The sequence below is a fragment of the Lontra canadensis genome, unplaced genomic scaffold, assembly GCF_010015895.1.
Source record: "Lontra canadensis isolate GAN:19392208 unplaced genomic scaffold, GSC_riverotter_1.0 scaffold31, whole genome shotgun sequence".
Classification (NCBI taxonomy): Eukaryota; Metazoa; Chordata; class Mammalia; order Carnivora; family Mustelidae; genus Lontra; species Lontra canadensis.
Genome location: NW_022631025.1, coordinates 15,023,859 through 15,044,143, shown reverse-complemented (window position 1 = coordinate 15,044,143; position 20,285 = coordinate 15,023,859). Strand labels below are relative to the sequence as shown.

Sequence of the window (20,285 nt, the reverse complement as noted above, 5' to 3'; positions counted from 1 at the left end):
TGTATAAACCAGTCAGAAGTCATCAGACGATATAATTAAAATCTGTGTTTTGCTCCACTGTGTATCTCAATCAAAAACAGTCACACCTACCTCTTTTTGCAGCTTCGTGCAATGGATTGTCAATGGATTCTGCTTGCTCAGCCACTAGATTGAAAACAGAAAGAGCAAAGGCGACATTGAGAGTGCCACCCCGATGACTCATGACTCACTAAAGCCACTTCGCAGCCCACCGGCTCCCGGAGTGCCAGGGCCTTTCACCACATGGCAGCCCTTTGGGTGCGGATTTAAAAAAAAAAAAAACCCAGCAGAAAATCAAACGGATGCCACCTGCTTTAAAAGAAGCTGAATTATTTGCAAAGGAAACCAAACTGAGCAGTAAGGTAACACCATGGCAAGGAGCTGGTGTATAAACAAAGCCACACTCGGTAATGAACTGCAAGGATAAGCAAAAACAAACAGATCACAGCCTGCATACCAGCACACCCAAGTCTGTCCTAAACTGAGTCACAGAAATGCGAAGGAAACCATTCGATGTTCATTTGTACATTCCGTAAAAACACCCGACTTCAAAGACGGCTGAAAATAACTGTTTCCCTTGTGTGTGTGCATGTGGGGGGCACGCATGAGGGGGAAAGAGTTCACCTCCCGTATTTACAAAGGGCGAGCAGCATCCCTACCTGCCTCTGAGGAAGGTGTAGAATTCTCTCCTGTCCCACCATCAGCAGGAGTGAGCACATGCAGACTGCGGTCCAAAACAGACGTCAGACCCGCACCCTCCCGCCATAAAGAGCTAAAACAGGACATGGCCTTGGCTACTGGAGGTGCAAAGCAACAGGGGGGAGCATTTTACATGCTCACTGTCTGTGACTCGCTGGAAATGGAGTGCAAAGGTTGGAGGAGAGTAGAAATATTCCAAGTCTTTTTTTAACCCAGAATGGTATCACCTTTAGACCAGGGCAAGCAGGGACCCTCAGTGGGGCCCTCCCTACCTCTCCCTTCCCCTCACCCTCTTCGCTCCCCACAAACTTTGCAACAGTCTCTTCCTTGAAATTTTCTAAGTCCTGTGCCAGTGCTTGGAACTGGGCCTCACGCCAGCTCCACTGGTCTCGAGACTCATCCCATGCTGAAGTCAAAAGGAATCTTGGAAGTGACTGAAATCAAACCTTTCATGACACGGTGGGGAAACAGTCCCAGGGACAGCGGAGAAGGGCCTTGGCTAAAGCCCCTTGTTATTAAGAAGTGGAAGAAAAAGGATTAAAACCCTGTTTATCCATTCCGTGCTCTTTTTACTCTACTTTGCCATTTTCTGCAGAAGTACTTTGTTTGCCCCTCTTCCAACTGATAGTGGCTTCAAGGCAGAGGCCGCCTCTCACTCCCCAAGCTCCTCACACTGCCTGGACACCCACCTAGTGAACACAACCGCCTCAGACATGAATGAACAAGGCAAGGTCACTCCGTCACCAGAGAAAGGGCTAGGCTAAGAAACCACCTGAGATTTGGTTTAACAGCAAAGGAAAAGGGAAAAAAAGAAAAAAAGAAGAAAACAAAAAAACAAAAAACAACATGCTAAGAACTAGATAAAGGAAAGCCATAAGCACTTCCTTGGAAACCTGGGGTTCTACTGAGAGTGCGACAATGCATTTTCTTAAGCCAAAGAGTCAAGTTCAAGTGCCTCCAGTGTCCATTCCCCCTTTTATTAAGGAGAGCTTCATGGAGTACAAAATGTCCTATCCTGGCAATGACTCCATTGATTTCTCGGCTAGGGCAGCAAGCAGAAAGGCCTTAGGAACTGCAACACTGAAAGTCCACAGAGTAGAAACAAAGTAATTATCAACCCAGCCAAGCTTACCATAGTTGCTTGGGATGAGTCCAGTCCTGCCTTTGGACGTGCCTTTCCACCAATTGGTATCACTCTAGTGAAAGAAGAGTTAGATTAAGTGGCACTAAATTTATATTCAGTCACTTTTAAAACCATCTGGCTCAGGGCGTTAAGCATCTGCCTCCGGCTCCGGCCATGATCCCAGGGTCCTGGGATCAAGCCCCATATCAGGCTTCTTGTTCAGCAGGAAGCCTGCTTTTCCCTCTCCCTCTCTGCACCACCCCCCGGCTCATTCTCTCTCTAATAAATAAGTAAATAAAATCTTTAAAACAAACAAACAAAAACCAAACAAACAAACAAAAAAAAAAACCAAAAAACCCATCTGGCTCATGGTCTGCCCTGCCCTACAGAATGTCCATCGGCCCCGGTCACTTCAAGTTTCCTTACCCCCTAGTTACGGATGCCTGTTCCCGCTCTCATTAAAGTACAATGTACCCCCATCGGCCTGCGACACACACAATACACTTCATCACAGACCCTCAACAACCACACACATCAGAGATCATGGGAAAGGGAAGAAAACAATTACAGCTAAACTACCCACAGAATTTTTTTGTCCAGAGTCTAATTTCTTGTAGCTGGAAGATTTTTTTTTTTCTAAACATCTCTTTATTTTAGTTTCATTTGGAGGGAAACTTTATTTTAGAAAAATTCAGACCTATACAAGGTAGGAAGAACAGGATAATGGACCTACATAAACTCAGCTCCCACCTGCATAAATTATTCACTCATGGGCCAACTGTTTCCTTTATTGAACCCACAACCTCCCTCCCCTTTGGATTATTTTGAAATAAACGGCAGCCATTGTATTAGCTCACCTGTACATATTTCAGTACGTATTTCTGAAAGATGATTTTTTTCCAAAGATATAAAACCATTATCATCGCTTAAAATTTATTTCAATAATTCCTTAATATCATCAAATTTCTAGATCAATATTCAACTCTTCCAGTTGTCCCACAATTTAGAATTCAAGTAAGGGCCATACAACATGATGGATTGATTTGTCTCTTTGGTCCCTTTTAGTATATAGGTTTCTTCTTCTTCTTTTTTTTTTTTTTTTTTCATTCCTTGATTATACACTTGTTGAAGGAACCAGTTTATTTGGTCCACTGAGTTTCAAACAGTCTAGATTTTGCCTGTTCCCTCTCTGTCTTACCAAAAATGTGTTCCTTTGTTCCCCCTATTGCCTATAAATTGGTTGTTAGCTCTAGAGGCTTAATTAGATTCAGATTCAGTTTTCTGGGAAAGACTATTTTATAGGTAGTATCGATTTCTTCCATCAAGAGATACATAATGTCTTGTGGTCTCTCTTTTTGTAAGGTTAGTTAGCCACTGAAGAGCACCAGCTGGGTCCATAATTTCCTGGGAGCTACAAAATGGTAACATTCTATCACTCCTTTCCCACTTAAACAATCAGAGTATCTCTTTAAAGAACAATTTTCCCTCATCAAGTCTCAGGTTACCCAGAGATGAAGTTCATAGAGAAAAGGCAGAATCAATGCTCATGATTTTCCCTAACTGAATGGAATAAAACATCGGTTCCCTAGCATCTGCTCAGGGTGAAGAAGGATGCTTGGGTTTTTGGAAGTATCATTGACAGCTCATGGATTTAAACACCGTAAATGTGCTTCAATTCTAGGGGATTGCTGCCCTATTTAACTGCTCGAATTGTCCTATCTTTGACTAGTGGCAGCCTCTTCGACTTCATTCCTGTCCTTCTACTGTGACCCTTGTTTTGGAGGCTTTCCTACTTTCTGTTTTTAATTTAATTGAATTTTATATTTTTAAGATTTTATTTATTTGACCAGAGAGAGAGCACACGCACAAGTAGGCAGAGCAGCAGGCAGAGAGAGAGGGAGAAGAATCCCACTGAGCAGGGAGCCCAATGTGGGGCTCGATCCCAGGACCCCGGGATCATGACCCGAGCCAAAGGCAGCCACTTAACCAACTGAGCCACCCAGGCACCCCAGCTTCCCTGCGTTCTAATAACAAGTGTTTTCAGATTATCTTGTACCTCGGCTGCCCCCAACCTGGTCACAGGTATTTCTCAACAGAGCCTTGTTCCTTTGAAGGCAAAATAACATATTATTATTAGACTGGTCTTTTTTTTTTTTTCCCCCTAGGCCTTTATAAAGGACAGAGCAGGACCTATTTTTATTTTATTGTAGATGAAGTACAACGTACTTGCCATACAGATGCAGAGCTACGGGGTTTTCATTTAACCTCCTTGATCTTACATCTGTGTACCTTTTCCTGCCGGCTGAAAATCCCCGCATCAGTATCACTGACCTAATGACTCATTTGCTCTCAACCACAATACAATGCAGCAATCTCAGCACAGAAACGCCAATGCTTCTGCTACAGGACCGTGACTGAAACCTGCCAGACCTTTTTGTCCTTCATGTTCATCCTACTGGAGATGTTCCCTGGAACTGCTGGGTTTTAAGTTCACTTGGAACAGTTCCTTTCTGTGTGGTTATGCCAATTCCCCAGGGTATAACTAACTTCATTTGATTCATTCTGCTTTTAAATTTCAAGGACTGCTTTTTTACCACTTCATTTCATAACTATGCAAAAGTTTATATGACTCCAAAGTCAGATCTCCAAAACAAGGCGTGATTTTTTTAAAAAGGCTATATTCCATGTTTCCTCTACCCTATTTGCCTTCCCTCACATAGAAGAAACTATTTGTTTTAAATTTTACTCGATGATTCCTCCTTTGACCTTTTGTTTTAAACTGAAGAAAACAGTTATACATATCACCTCTCTTAGGTAAATAAGGCATATTGTTCACCCCTTTTTTTTTTTTAGCTTGACTTTTTTCACTTAAATTACTCCATAATAGCATTTGGAGATACTGCTCATTCTTTTTTATAAATGCATGAAACTCTGTTTGTGGATATTCCAAAGCTTATTCAACTATCTTCCTACAGGTAGACATAAGGGCTACCTCTAATTTTATGCTATTATTACAAATTGTGCTAAAATGAACAAACCCGGGCATACATATTTCTATACAAATAAACAGTTAAATACTGTACAATATTACAGCTACACAAAATAGTCTTATGTATCTTTAGTTCATATGTAGTTATTACAAAATATTAGCTGGGCTTACCATGTCAGTAATGTAGATAATATCACCTTCCTCAAAGTACAACTCATCTGGCTGAAAGAAAAAAATATATACACAGTTTGACTTCATGTGATTTTTCACGAATTAGAATATAATGACAATGCTAATAATTACATGAGTTTCAAATACTAAAGTACCTTACAGACAATGTGGTTTTAGATTCTTAAATCTGCACACAGACCACTTAACGAAACATCACTGACAAACTAACATATGTATAGAAAGCTGAATTTTTCCTCTGATGAACTTCAAAGAATTGCATACATGACATATAAGATTCCCCCTACGCACACATCTTATATTCTTTCACAATGAAAGCAAGGCATTTTCTATCAAAATAAAATATTAATAAAACTTTTCTCATAAAAAGTCTAAAAGGTGATACACATTTTTTCATAAGAGGATAAATGTCTAGAATTTAAAACCAGGCAAAATAGTCAGGAGCTTGGCTCTTGTCTAAGAGATTAGGTTCAATCTTTAAATAGACTTTCTTTTTTTTTTTAAGATTTTATTTATTTATTTGACAGATCACAAGCAGGCAGAGAGGTGGGGGGACAGGCTCCCCGCTGAGCAGAGAGCCTGATAGGGGGCTCAATACGGGGCTCGATCCCAGGACGATACGGGGCTCGATCCCAGGACGATACGGGGCTCAATCCCAGGACGATGTGGGGCTCGATCCCAGGACCCTGGGATCATGACCTGAGCTGAAGGCAAAGGCTTTAACCCTCTGAGCCACCCAGGCGCCCCTTAAATACACTTCCAGATCAACATCTGCTACCTGCTTATTTTGAGAAAACAACTATCCTACCTTTTCACGCTCAGAGAGAATGAACATTTCCTATATAAGAATAGTTAATATGTAATTCAACCATTAATAAGGCTAAAGAGTGGGGAAAACAGGAAGCAGTAACTTGGTCGGTCCAGACCGTAAGCAGCTCTCAGGGCTTAGCTGACCATACAGACGACATGCACTCCAGCTTGTCCTGCAAATGCCCTGAACACAGCCACGTGCTTTTAATAAGCATCTTTTTTCTATCACGACATTAACGCTTACCAGCATGACTCTGTAAGTACATAGGACCTTGCCTATTAGGATCAAGTTTCAGATACTGGTAAATAGTCACGTTGTCATGTTGAATGAAGAATGTGGAGCACAGAATTTGATGTAGGATAAGATCACAATTATGTATGAAATATGAAATATGTAGAAAAATTTTTCCAAATTTTCTATCATGAGCATGTGTTACTTTCATAATTTGGGTTGGAAAAATATTTTTTAAACAGGCTTTGATAGTTCTGATTATAGTTATTGTTCCATACAAATAAAACTCAAACAAATAATTTCAACGACTGATTTTTCCATTTGTTTATCTCCTCTTTGTTACAGACCACGGTGGCAAATATGACTCTGAGCTACTAATTTATTTAGTTTCTAAGCTGATCTGTATTATTATAACTATCTCCTCCTGAATATAAATGAAGACTATATCAGCTACACCATGCTGAAACCAACCACACACATAAATACTCAGGCACATTATGCATTCAAATATAAAAATTACCAAATGGTAATTAATGATACTAAAAAATTGCTGAGTTCCTTTATTTTTTTAAAGATTTTATTTATTTATTTGAGAGAGAGAGAAAATGGGCAGTGGGAGGAACAGAGACAGAAAGAGAAGCAGACTCCCTGATGAGTAGGGAGCCTGATGTGGGACTCAATCCCATGACCCTTGAGATCATGACCTGGGCCGAAGGCAGATGCCTAACCCACTGAACCACCCAGGCGCCCTGCCTAGTTCCTTTAAAAGGAACTAAAACAACACTCCTGAAGTATTTGTTGCATTTACTGAATCCAGACTTAACATATAGCACAAGCTATGCAAAATTAATTGAGCCTATGCTGACTCAATGACATAGATTTTTAAGATTACTAGAAATAGACATGGGGCACCTGGGTGGCTCAGTGGGTTAAAGCCTCTGCCTTCAGCCCAGGTCATGATCCCAGGGTCCTGGGATCGAGCCCCACATCGGGCTCTCTGCTCAGCGGGGAGCCTGCTTCCCTTCCTCTCTCTCTGCCTGCCTCTCTGCCTACTTGTGATCTGTCAAATAAATAAATAAAATCTTAAAAAAAAAAAAAAAAAGAGGGGCGCCTGGATGGCTCAGTGGGTTGAGCCTCTGCCTTCAGCTCAGGTCGTGATCTCAGGGTCCTGGGATAGAGCCCCGCATCGGGCTCTCTGCTCAGCGGGGAGCCTGCTTCCTCCTCTCTCTCTTCCTGCCTCTCTGCCTGCTTGTGATCTCTGTCAACTAAATAAATAAAATCTTAAAAAAAAAAAAAGAAAGAAAGAAAGAAAAGAAATAGACAGTTAGGGCAAAAAAAGTAAAGCCCCCTAATCCTTTTCTATCATGTTCTGATGATCTATGATCAACAGACTACCAATGTATGATAGATATAGAAAGTGACTAGGGAAACGTACTACTTTTTTTTAATATTTCCCTGCTGCAAACTGGATCACTCCCAGTGAGGCCATAAAGGGTTCACACTGCCCACCCACCGCCCCAGCTGGACCCAGTGGCCATCCCTGTAATAGGAGGGACCACCTTCGCTGGCAATTTCAATACCCTTTGACTGTGTCTCCTTGAGATGACAATACGGGTTAGGAGGGGAGAATGAGGACAATGTAAAGAAGTAAGGAAAACAGAATACATGTGTAAGCTTGGCATTTTTCTGGAGGGACTCTGAGTTTCCCAGAGTTTCGAAAGAGTACAACGTCTTGAAGAGATCTTTCTGGTCTTGGAGTCATCCAAAGCGCATCTTACCCTGTCCCTCTCCAAGACCTAACCTTGCCACTTATGTCTAGCAAGGAGCTTTCACGGAAGTTAAAAGATCTACTTATGGTGTTGGCCTCCTTTTAAAAACCACAAGTCAAGTTTGCCTAAATTTCAACACGTAGTGAGTTCATTCACCCTTGAACTAAAAAAGGTGTGTTCTGAAAAGGAACCGAACAAACAGGTTCAAAAAAGCACACACACACAAAAAAACCCCTGTGATGGGTCCTTCTCATTAAAACAAAACAAAAAACAAAAACAAAAAACCCAGAACAATGGACCGTAAGTGCTTAATGGGCATAGGGTTTTCTTTCAGGAAGATGAAAATGTTTTGGAACTGGATAGAGGTGGGGGTTGTACAACACCGTAAATTTACTATATGACACTGAACTGTTCCCTTCAAAACGGTGAATTTTATGTTATGTGAATTTTTACCTCAATTTTTCAAATGGCAATAAAAAATAAAATAAATTTAGAGGCAATAAAAAACTCAGAACAGTTACAATTCTTATTGTCTTTTAAGTAATTCTCGTCCTTTACAGTTTGGTAAAACGCATCATTTGGAAAATGTCACTCGGCACCGTCATTTCGATACTTCTCAGTACTGCTTTGGTTTTTAAAATAATGGCTGTTGTTCAAACACTGGTGCCTGCCACAAGCCACCTATTAGGTGAGACTTTTTTTTTCAGCTGAGGGGAGGACAACGGCTGTCGATTTCAGTCAGGGGAGAAAAAGTTCTCACTATTTTTCAACCCTAAGAAAGGAGAGTGGACAGTTTATTTTCTTTTTAATCAATAGCTCCCAGACGGACAGTGCTACTGCCCATAAAACAGCTTCTTCCAAAGGAACCAGGGGCAGTTTTTCCTAAACTAGCCACCAAATTCTTCACACTGTTACTAGCTGTATAGACAATAAGGTCATTATCATGATTTTAGAACTTAAATAGATTTTACCTACAATATTCATACTTTCCATTAAGAAACCGCCTGTAGGGCACTTAATGTAAATGATTTGATGAGGGTCTACTTTTAAATTCCTGGCATTATATTCACGGAGCAGAAATGGGAAAACAGTGACACAATCAAGCAAGCACTTTATTTCTAGATTGTTCTTTGGTCTTCAACCACATTCCTCTTTTCCCCTCTCCTTGAAGAACCACAAGGTATCAGGACAAGCAAATTGTTGGCCACTGGAATGTTAGAGCGATGAGTACAAACTTGGTAATATATATTCTCATTCCTGTTTCATATATTCTTGGTGACATGTAATTCCCAAGGCATTTGTTTGGTTGGCTTATGAAAAAATATATTTTATGAAAAATTTTAGAGACTATAACATCCTTATGAAACTTTTCAGATGTGTCAACCTGGAACCCCAAGAACTGATAAAAATATTTTTACAAATCAAATTTTCTGTGGATGTTTTTATTTACCACTTTATAGGACTACAAAGTGCCAGGCACTAGCCTGGACATGTACAAATATTAACACATTTAATCCTCACCAGCAACCCCATGAGGTGGGTGTTACTCTTATGTAGATGAGAAGCTTATCCAAGGCCATAGAGCAGTTATATGGTAGACACTAGACTTGAACCACGACAGTTAGAGTCTGGAATCTTCACCAGCACCTATGCTTTCTTATGGGAGGGTCATGTATAGCCATTACTGGTCATCACAGTATCAAGACCAGGTTAAAAGGTGGTGGCCATGGAAAGCATCTGTGGTTTGCTGCTACTCCCATCCCTACGTGATGCAGTACAACAGAACCAACAGCAACCTCTTACACTTGCAAAGCATGCTTAACCTTGTTTAATCCTCATGATGACCCATTAATTAGAGCAGGGCTGAAAAACGGGTATCATCTCCATTTCATAACCAGGCTCAGAGGGGTGTTGAAGAACTTGCCACAAACCACACAGTGAGTGAGTGGCAGGGCTGGGCTCCTGCTTCAGCTTTTGCAGTCCCATTCTAGGGTTCCTGCCTCTCCACAGAGTGTGATAAACCTAGTGAAGCCCAGAAAACATGACACGACAGACTGGGGTCCTGCTGCTTTCCCTTTTCCCAATACACCACCAACACACAGAAAATGCTGTTCCCTTTCTCCTGGTGCATCTTGACACTGGTCTATCCAGTCCAGCCAGATCTCTGTATGAGACTTTATTGGACAGGGGGTTGAGCAAGAATTAAGAACCAAACATGTATGGGTGGCGCCAGGACTCCCCTCCCTTCAAGCAAAACTGAACAGAAATGGGTTGGCAGGAAGAACCAGAAGTGACAAACTGCCCAGTGTTTTTGCTGTCCCATAGATTGCTGAGACTGAAGCTGGCATTGCCAGCCCCATCCCCTGAGGAGAGAAGAGCAGCTAAAAGCTGGACCCAGGCCTTCCTGGGGTGCCACACTTGTCATCAAGTGTCCCACAGAAGCCAGCTCAGCCCTTGCATCTTGCCTGGTCCCAGTGACTCTGAGGAGGCCAGGTCCGCATCCATCCTGCCAGGGGTGGCTACTGGGGGAGATGGGAGAGACAGACAAACTGAGCTTCCCGCATCATCCAACAGAACTCCTTACTCAGAAAAAGAATGTAAAACTAAACTAGCACTGGGATGACATTCAAAATACCGAGTAACTGGTCTAGCACGGGCACTTCAGCAGCAAGGAAGGCCGGGAGCTGGCTCCTTGCCCAGCCAGCCGCCTCCCCTTTAACATCTGCATCGAGGGGAGGTGGGAAAGGGCAGACTGTGGGGGCAGCAGGTGCGGGGTACTCATTACTGAGCACACAGTACATCCTGGATGGATTAGCAGCCTGCGCCACAGCTGAGGATCCCTGGGACCAGGGATATTAAAAACAAAACAAAACATTTTAAATATGGACTCTTCAAAAACCTTCGCGAATTAAATACCTTTTTCCTTCTGCATATTCAATAATAACAAAGATTTTTTTTTAAAGATTTTTTTATTTATTTGAGAGACCGAAACAGCGCGAGCAAGAACAGGATGGAAGGGCAGAGGGAGAGAAAGAAAAGCAGACTCCCCCACTGCGCAGGGAGCCAGTCGTGGGGCTCAATCCCAAGACCCTGGGATCATGCCCTGAGCCGAAGGCAGATGCTTAACCTACTAAGCCATGCGGGAGCCCCAATAACGAAGATTTAAAAAAAAAAAAAAAAAAGTAGTAGAGAATTCCATCCTGCAGCAGAACTGGAGGTGAATTAAAATAATCAATATGTCAACCCACCAAAACTATTAGCTAAATGTCTATAAAGACAGCAACCACGACCTCTCCTAACAGTAACACCAGCTTCACACATTACTCTCACCTACTTGCATTAAAACCCCGTGAGATTATTATTATTCTCACTTGACAGAGGAGCACGGGGGTGCAAAGGTTAGGGAATTACCAAATTCCCCAGGTCACACAGATGCTAAAGAGGCAGAGTGGGTCCTAAAACCTATGGCCAGCTCTGAACAGCCCTGTGTTCTGCCCCCGACCCAGACACGTGTTATGGGGAGCTGGACAGAAATGCGAAGTGTAAATGCCAAGTGTAAATGCCCGCTCTTGGCTGGGTTAATCAGAGAGTCTTTATGGAAAAGGAAGTATGTTATTAGAGCCTAGAGAGGGGCAATACTATGAGTCTAGAAAGGGTTGAGATGGGTTCTGCTGTGCATCAAATCCAGACTAGAATGGTCTAAGAAGGGAAAGGAGCAGAGGACTGCAGGGCTAGAAACACGCTGGAGTCTAGGGGACTCTATCCTAAGTCAAATAAAGAGGTGAAGCAGATAATGGGAGCAAAGCTACATTTTAGGAAAATCAATCAGGAAGAAGAATGCGGATGGAATGGAGAGAAGCTGGAGTCCTTGGGCCAGAAGCAAAAAAAAGCACAAGAGAACCAAAGGAGGAGGAGGTCAGCGAGAAAGGACAAAGGTGATGACCAACAGGATATTGGGAGGAGAGTCAGTACTCATGTCTGGTCTCAAACTGAGCACATGCAGGTCCCTTCCTAGAGTGAGGGAGGCTTTAGAGAATGATCTAGTATTTATTCACTGACCAGCCCAGGAGGGCAGCTGATGCGCACGCCCCAGCCCCTACTTCCATCAGCCTCAGGAGGCTTGCAACCTAGGAAACCATCGATCAGGACAACCAGATGCATGAAACGACAGCCTTCCTGTGAGCAAGGGACAAACACAAAGACAACAACTTCTGGGGCTCATACTTTCTTACCTTTTTGTGCCCCACCCCCCACCCAATTCATATGGTGAAGTCCTAACCCTTAGTACCTCAGGATGTTGAGAATATTTGGAGACAGACTCTTTAAAGAGGTAATTAAATTAGTATGAGGTCATTCAAGTGAACCCTAACCCATATAGGACTGATGCCCTTTTAAGAGCAGACTGGGAAACTGACAAGCACAGAGGAAAAACGACCCACTTGGGGACACCAGGAGAACACAGTCATCTACAAGCCACAGAGAGAGGCTCTGGAAGAAAACAACCCTGTCCACACCTCCATGTGACTCTTTGCTTCCAAACCTCTAAGAAAAATTTTTGTCAGTTAAGCTACAGAGCCTGCAGGACTTTGCTCTGTAGCCGTGGCCAGCTGACATGCAGCCCGTTCATGACCGCCTCCTCCGACACAGGCCAGATGCCACTGGAACATCCCAGTAATAAGAATGAAAACCTGAGGTCTACCTCTACCACCCCACCCCTTTCTTGGTCCAGGAACACTTTATTTATTAAGTCTTAGGAGGATTCATTGGAGCATGAGCACATCCCATATTAGTGTACTCCCTGCTTCAAATATCGATCTCATTCCCCACTCACAGCCAAATTCTGCAGCATGGCTGATGAAGACACAGATGGTCACAGAGATCTGGAATTTGAGGGCCGGCCACCTCCTGATGGCAATGAGCCAACGCTTGGCACCGTCTGGTTCTGTGTTACCTTCTGAGATGCTCAGCTCTGGGGAGGTCAGGGTCCAGGGGAAAACCAGACAAAGCCAGCGGCAAGCTAGCTGCCCCCAGCACGAAGGCTCCCATCTCTAGTGAGTAGGACGGGGAAGTAGAGAGGGTGGGTTTCCTTGCTCAGTCTCTCTCCTCTGCCTCCTAACTATCTGGACATTCTGCTCCCACTCTCACTCTGCTGGATGGTTTCCCACACCGCAGGAGAGTGGCTCTTCTAAAACTTGTCTGATCAACCCTGGACTCAAAACCGTCCATTCCTCCCCAACAAAGCCCCTACGTGATCTGCCGTCTCTCTCCTCCCAGGCTCTCTGAACCCATCTCCTACCTCCCTCTTCTTTATGCACAACTTTCTAAGCTGCTGTCCTCCCTGTTGTTTCTAGAACCCTCCAAAGATGCTCCTTGCTGTTCCCATGGCTCTCTCACTTCCCTCAGGTCTCCACGCGAACGTCACCTTTATAGAAAGCTCATCCCCGAACACCCTGCTGAAAAGAACTCTTTTCTCCATGAACCTTTTGGCCCCGTACCCTCTGTATTTTTCTTCATCGCACTGATCAGGCCTTGACAGCCATGTTCATTTGTCTTCTTACTGTCTGTCTCCCCCCACTGGGAGGGGAGCTCCATGGGGCCACCCTTTCTATTGACGTGGCACTGTCCCCAAGGCCTGGGCCAGGGTCTGGCACATAGTAAGTGCTCACTAAACCAAGGATGGATGGGTGGATGGATGGATGAACACCAGAAAGAGCAAAAACAGAAAAAATTGTTTTAGATAGTTGGTTAAAGGTGCCATTATGAGGTGGGCTAAGGTAGAGGGTCAACAGGAAGAAGAGACAGGTCAGCGTTGAGATTCACGGGAAGGATGACTAAGACAAGGTCATGTGCTTTACATGTGGGTCACTTGGTGATTTTTAAAGTGAGTGATGTGACCCTAGGGGAAAAGGCAAAATAGGATCGACTACATGACCTCAAGGTGGGGAACACTTTCAGGTCAACCCAAGGGATTTAGCTCTCACACCTCTGGACCGCCTGGGAAGTGACTGACCATCCATTCCTGTGAATCATTTACGTCTATCAGAGAAAAGACAGGCCATTTAGGCCAGAGGAAGTATCTAAACGAAATCACCTTAAGTTTTTATGACAATTTTGAGGTTAAAGATTGAATACTTACAGTTCTGGGTTCAAACGTATAAAGAGCTCTGAACACTTTAACTTGCCCTAAAAGAGAGGGAATAAACAACACATGATCAATTCTTTCATTTTAAGTTTACTCTAAATAATACTATCCATTATAGTCTTCAGAATTCCCTAATTAAAAGCCCATGTGAGAAATTTATTTTGGAATTAAATGCTTTTTTCTGCATAGAAGATATTTTGTAAATATGTATTAAAGGAAGGCATGAATCAATACACATCTCTGGGGATAAATTTGTTTCCCCTTCTCAAACAGGAGCTACAAAATTATTTGGATTTCATTTCTGTCCTATACAGAACCCTTCCAACCCTAAGATCTAAGCTTAAAAATCGAAAGGTAAGCGATTAACATAAAGAGGTATTTAATGTGACAGTCAACAGTGGTTTAATATCCTTAAACTGATGATTTAGAATTTTATATTTTTCAAAAGAAAATACCATGGAGAAACACAGTCATCTGTTGGAGAAATATGCGATTCCATTAAGTCCCAAAACAGAGTGCAGTAACTCAGCAAGGAGGTGGTCGTGAAAGCTGTCCTCCATTCTCGTGAACAAGCTCTCTCATTATATGCCCCTTTCTTGCGTTTCCATTAACACCTTGCATTAGAATAAATGCTTTGCAGGGGGCACCTGGGTGGCTCAGTGGTTAAGCCTCTGCCTTTGGCTCAGGTCATGATCTCAGGGTCCTGGGATCGAGTCCCGCATCGGGCTCTCTGCTCAGCAGGGAGCCTGCTTCCCCCCTCCCTCTCTGATTGCCTCTCTGCCTACTTGTGATCTCTGTCTGTCAAATAAATAAAATCTTAAAAAAAAAAAAAAAAAAGAATAAATGCTTTGCTGGCCTGACTCAGTTGAGAGCAGGAACCCTGACCTGTTCAATTTCCTGGCATCCACTAGCATACAGTAAGAACTTCATAAATGCTTAGTAAATGAGTATGTAAATAAAAGAACAAATTCAAACTGTAGGAAAAATTCTACATAAAGGAAAAAAAGAGAGAGAGAGGGCGTCTGGGGGGCTCAGTCCTTAAGCATCTCAGCTCAGGTCATGCTCCCAAGGTCCTGGGATCGAGCCCCGCATCAGGCTCTCTGCTCAGCAGGAAGCCTGCTTCTCCCTCTCCCACTCCCCCTGTTTGTGTTCCCTCTCTCACCGTCTCTCTCTCTCTGTCAAATAAATAAATAAAATCTTTAGAACAACATAAAAGGATACATATGTAACTATTGGGAGTGAACACTCAAAACCTTTCGCTGGTAGAAAGTTAAGCATTATGAGGACAGGTATTGATGTTCTGTGAGTGAGACATCCACGTACCAAGCACGGTGCCTGGCACATAGGAGGCACTCAAGAATCATTTGTTGAATGGATGAATAAAGGAACGGAAACATGTACTTGAAAAAAAAATCTGAAAACCAGCAGTTTAGAACAGCACTGTCCAATATAACTTCACCCCACTCTGGGGAAGTTCTTCCTCGGTGCTAGCCACGTACAGCTACCGGGCACTGGAAATGTGGCAAGTCTGACTGCGAACTGATTTTTAAAACATTATTTGACTTTAATTAAGTTAAACTGCCACACGTGGCTGGTGGCTACATATGGAACCAAGTATGTTTAGAATATCAGAAAGGGCGCCTGGGTGGCTCAGCGGGTTAAAGCCTCTGCCTTCGGCTCAGGTCATGATCCCAGGGTCCTAGGATCGAGTCCCGCCTCGGGCTCTCTGCTCAGCGGGGAGCCTGCTTCTCATCTCTCTCTGCCTGCCTCTCTGCCTACTTGTGATCTCTGTCTGTCCAATACATAAATAAATAAAATCTTAAAAGAAAAAAAAAAGAATATTAGAAAACAGGAAACGACCATACTGTCCACTGAGCGGGATTATGCAAATCAACTCTGACTCATCCTAAGAATGCCCTGACGTAGAGCAGATCCTGCAAGGTATTCAGTGGGAAAAAAGCAGCTACAGGACAGTATGCCAAGTACCATTCCATTCCTGTTGACAATACACACGCACATATACCCCTCGAAGAACAGCACCGACTATGGGGAACCTTCTACTTTACAAATACTGTTTCTGTTCATTAGGTTCAGCATGTATTACTTTTATAATCAATAAAAACAGATACTTTCATGGCAGGCGGTGGGGTTTGGGGGATGTGGGGTTGGCAATCATTTCTTCCTCCTAAATGCCCTATACAGTCAATCCCCTGCTCAGATCCCTTGTGACTGACTTAGCGTGTTTGCAAAAAAAAATGATTTTTGCGATCTGAGTTCTAGTGCCACTCCTTCCCTGCTCTTCTAGGAGGAAGGTTAATAGGCAGAAGCAAACGTGAAACCTCTTTTCTTCTGGAGTATGTTTTTTACACGCGCCACAGCCCTGAGAAAGGAAACACCAAAAGGAAGGAAGAGCTGCCAGGAGAGACAGCTGCTGACCTGACTGTCTCTCCGAGAGGGGAGATCCCTTATCTGGATTACTTCAAACTTCCCAAAGAGAAGTTACACGAGGAAGCAGATCCTGGAGACCAAAATCAATGATGACAGAACTTTCTTGTTGCTTTGAGGGAATGGCAGCAATGAGATGGGCTATATATGGCTAACTGTGGAAACCAGATCCTATAGGAACTTAATGAACTTAGATAAAATTCAATACAACTTAAAGAACATGAAAAAACACACTTGGGTTGCCTGGGTGGCTCAGTCTGTTAATGTCTGCCTTCAGCTCAGGTCATGATCCCAGGGTCCCGGGATTGAGCCCTGGCACTGGGCTCCCTGCTCAGTGGGGAGTCTGCTTCTGTCCCTCCCCCTGCTCCTCCTCTTTCTCTCTGTCTCCCTCCCTCCCTCTCTCAAATAAATAAATAATCCTTTAAAATAAATAAATATTTGGGAGTGTGCTAAGCCGATTTTTGTAACTGTATCTTTTGTGACTGTCCAACTTAAAATGTTCACAGCTAAAAGGAAGTGGGAGATTTATTTACATTCTGACTTATACTACACATTGAACATCAGGCCACTCTTTTAGGCCATTACGCAAGGGAACGTTCTCTGTGCGAAGCTGTGGAAATCACTCTCACCTCCACTATCCTATTTATTGACTAATGTTGGAACATTAGCCTCGTGAGACTCCCTTAATCCTTAAATTATAAAAGTTCTGGGCCTTAATTTATTCAGTTCTCAACCCTGACTCAAACCGAAATGAAAGACCGCCAAAGAAACAGCCAGAGGATAGGAAAGAACCGCATACAGATGAAAAACAGATGACTTTCATGATTACAGTCTACCAACCCTGGATGGTCTCTCAAGAGAGTAATAATCAATAGGAGATCATTTTTACATCATATTTAATTTAACTATTCTGTGGGGGCAGGGGTTCACACAGAGCCGTGAAGGGAAGGAATCAGGGTACTCTGGGTTTCTATCATAACGTCCTGGCAGACATCTAAAAAAGTATTCGTAAACATCACGAATCACCAATAGCAGGCACGGATCGACTGCAAATATATGTAGAGAAGGCAGATTCAGAAATGTAAAATCACGGTGCTCCTGGGTGGGCGGGGAGGCTCAATCAGATGCCTTCTCCGGGCACCCTCCACCTGGACCATTTTCTCATGGAAGCCTGGAGACGTGACAAGGAGAACGTGGAACTGAGACGACCGTACGCATTACCTGACATCACCCTGGAGTTCACCCTGAATGGAGACTGGGAAGACACCCAGTCTTTTGTCCAATGTTTTCAGGGAATCTCGAGTGAATGGTCTTTGGAGCTTCAGGAGGACTGGCCTCCTGACGTCAACAAGATAGGCAGATTCCCCTTTTTCTCCTGCGGCCGCTGGGCCTGCTGGCTTTTCCCTTTGCGGGCCCCTCACCTAGTCCGCCACACCCTTCCCTTTTCCCTCAACCCCACCCTGGCCCGGCAGAGCAGGGCTGAGAGCCCGAGCCAGCAGCCAAACACCGGAAGGCTGACCCCGGCGACAGTAAAGGAATCCTAGTCCGCAGCAAGCAAGGCAGAGAGCAGGAAGGGGCTCTGGAACAGGGCCCTGTGCCGGCAAAGGGTGCGAGACTCTTCTGTGTCTGCAGTCTGCCGACAGATATTACACATCCGGCTCCTGCGGCCCTGGTACTGCCCTTGGAAGGACCTGGGATGTAAAAACTCAAACATACGGTTTCCAGTCTAGTGTATCCTCTGTTGGTGACAGGGTAGAGAAGCCTGCAGAGTGAGCCGCGATGACAGCATTGACAAAGGACCGCTCATTATAACGAGTAGACATACCATCAACAGCAAAAGGAATGACCATTCGAAATACCCAAACCCAGTGATCTGCGACAGATCGACCATTTCGTTTACATTCTGCTTAAAGAAATTCGAAGGCCCAACACATTTTAGAAGGACTTCATTTAAAATAGCCAGGACAGGGGGTGCCTGGGTGGCTCAGTCGGTTAATCATCTGCCTTTGGCTCAGGTCATGGTGTCAGGGTCCTGGGATCGAGTCCTGCAGGGGCTCCCTGCTCAGCGGGGAGTCTGCTTCTCCTTCTCCCTCTCCCCTCTCCACTCCTGCTCACTCACTCTCTTCTGCACCCTCTCTCAAGTAAATAATCTTTTAAAAAATTAAAAATTAAATAAAAGATAAAATGGCCACAACAACCACTACAAACCCACTATGTCAGCTAAAATGAAAAATACTGGCAACGCTAAGTGTTCAGAAGGATACAGAACAACCAGAATTCTCAGACATACTGTCTGAGTGGGTGTCTAAACTGGTACGACCACTGGAGAAAATTCTTTGGCAGTGACATTCATTCATTTGTTTGGAAGTCCTCAGATGCCTTTGACATCTTAAATTACATTTCTGGGAAAGGAACTTAACGAGGAAACCCTAGTCTCATCCTTTGTGGATAAAATGCTACATACAAAAATGACCCCTCCAGGACGGTGTCACCCCCCCCACCCGCCACCAAGGACAGGGAGTCTCAACGTTTTTTAAACTGCACATCAAGAAAATGATTTAGTGGCTTTCAAAAATATTAAATAGAACAGAAATGACCATGGTACAGTGCACATGACAGAAATAATTATGGTTTTGTGAGATTCTTTCGTGGGGGACTGGACAGATGGATGGAGAGATTCATGTTTATTCTAGCAATTTTACCAAATACACCTTTTGGCATACTGCCAAATGGCCAAAATATGAAAATCAGTATTTGCCAAAGCCAGAGACTGCTTTACAGAAGGGACTGCTGGGAAACAAGAAGAATTCTGAAATGTTATTGAAAAAATTCATTACGATCACAATTTTATTATTAAAAATTCTGGCAGACCCATTTTAAACGTTGGACATAAAAGGGCAGGAGCCGTAATTCCTCAGCATGACCAACTGCGGCCTGATGAGACTTCTGCAAAACTGAGTAAGTGCTTTAAAAATTAGGTCTGTGTAAAAGCAAGATCTTCGGGTGCCAGCCTAGCTGTTGCCTGGGAGGATTCTGCCAGAGAGTTGGCAAGCCTTCCTTCCTCCCTGACAGAAACAGAGTGAGGTCAAGATGTCCCTCCTCTTCACCTTCTGGGCCTGAAGACTTGCTTAATGCTGATAGTGCAATTTCACTGAAGCCTATCCCACAAAGGAGACAACGGTTTCCCCCAAATTATTAGCAACTGTCCTCTCTTAAGGCTAATTCTCAATCTACACCTGTACTTTTTAATATTTATAGCATCATTTTCGGACTCCTAGAATTCAGTGCCTCACCATCGTCAATGTTTGCAATATTTACTCTCCAATAAAAATCAGACATTGATACTCTCGGTTGACTGAATTTCCATACACAGAGCATAAAATGGGACACCGCCACAGTTACATTTAGAGTATCTACCTGCTTTTCAAAGCAAATATTACGGTAACAAATCCAAATGGCATGCCCTATTTGCCTTACTTACATGGTTAGACAGGAGAGTTAGTTACCTGTGCAATCTACAATCCTTGTTCAAGTCTAGGTGTACCAGAACCAACCCTAAAGTGAGGCTTTCCACCATTTGACCAGTTAGCCGAAGCTGACTGGCAGATTTACGAAGAAATTTGAGGCTAACATGAACTTCAGGGTCATATGTGTGTTCAGCAGGGAGCCTGCTTCCTCTCTCTCTGCCTGCCTCTACTTGGAATCTCTGTCAAATAAATAAATAAAATCTTAAAAAAGAAAGAAGGAAAGGAGAGGAAGAGAATTATTTGAACAAGGGAACATCCTAGAAAAATAAGAATTTACCACATACACAGAGTTCTTCTGTTTGTCGAAGAGAAAGGTACAATTTACCACATACACAGAGTTCT

The 20,285-nt window shown here is 43.4% G+C and overlaps 1 protein-coding gene across 3 annotated transcripts in view; it reads right to left on the bottom strand.

The window, feature by feature from the left end:
* OSTF1 (osteoclast stimulating factor 1) overlaps positions 1 to 20,285 on the bottom strand; it is a 53,390-nt gene that overhangs the window by 15,944 nt on the left and 17,161 nt on the right. For all 3 annotated transcript variants that reach the window (XM_032866661.1, XM_032866662.1, XM_032866663.1), the window contains exons 2-5: positions 13,966 to 14,012; positions 5,001 to 5,051; positions 1,850 to 1,913; positions 91 to 144 (exon numbers count right to left, since the gene is read on the bottom strand). In XM_032866661.1, the coding sequence (XP_032722552.1) occupies positions 91 to 144; positions 1,850 to 1,913; positions 5,001 to 5,051; positions 13,966 to 14,012 (216 nt within the window). The remainder of the gene's footprint in view (positions 1 to 90; positions 145 to 1,849; positions 1,914 to 5,000; positions 5,052 to 13,965; positions 14,013 to 20,285) is intronic.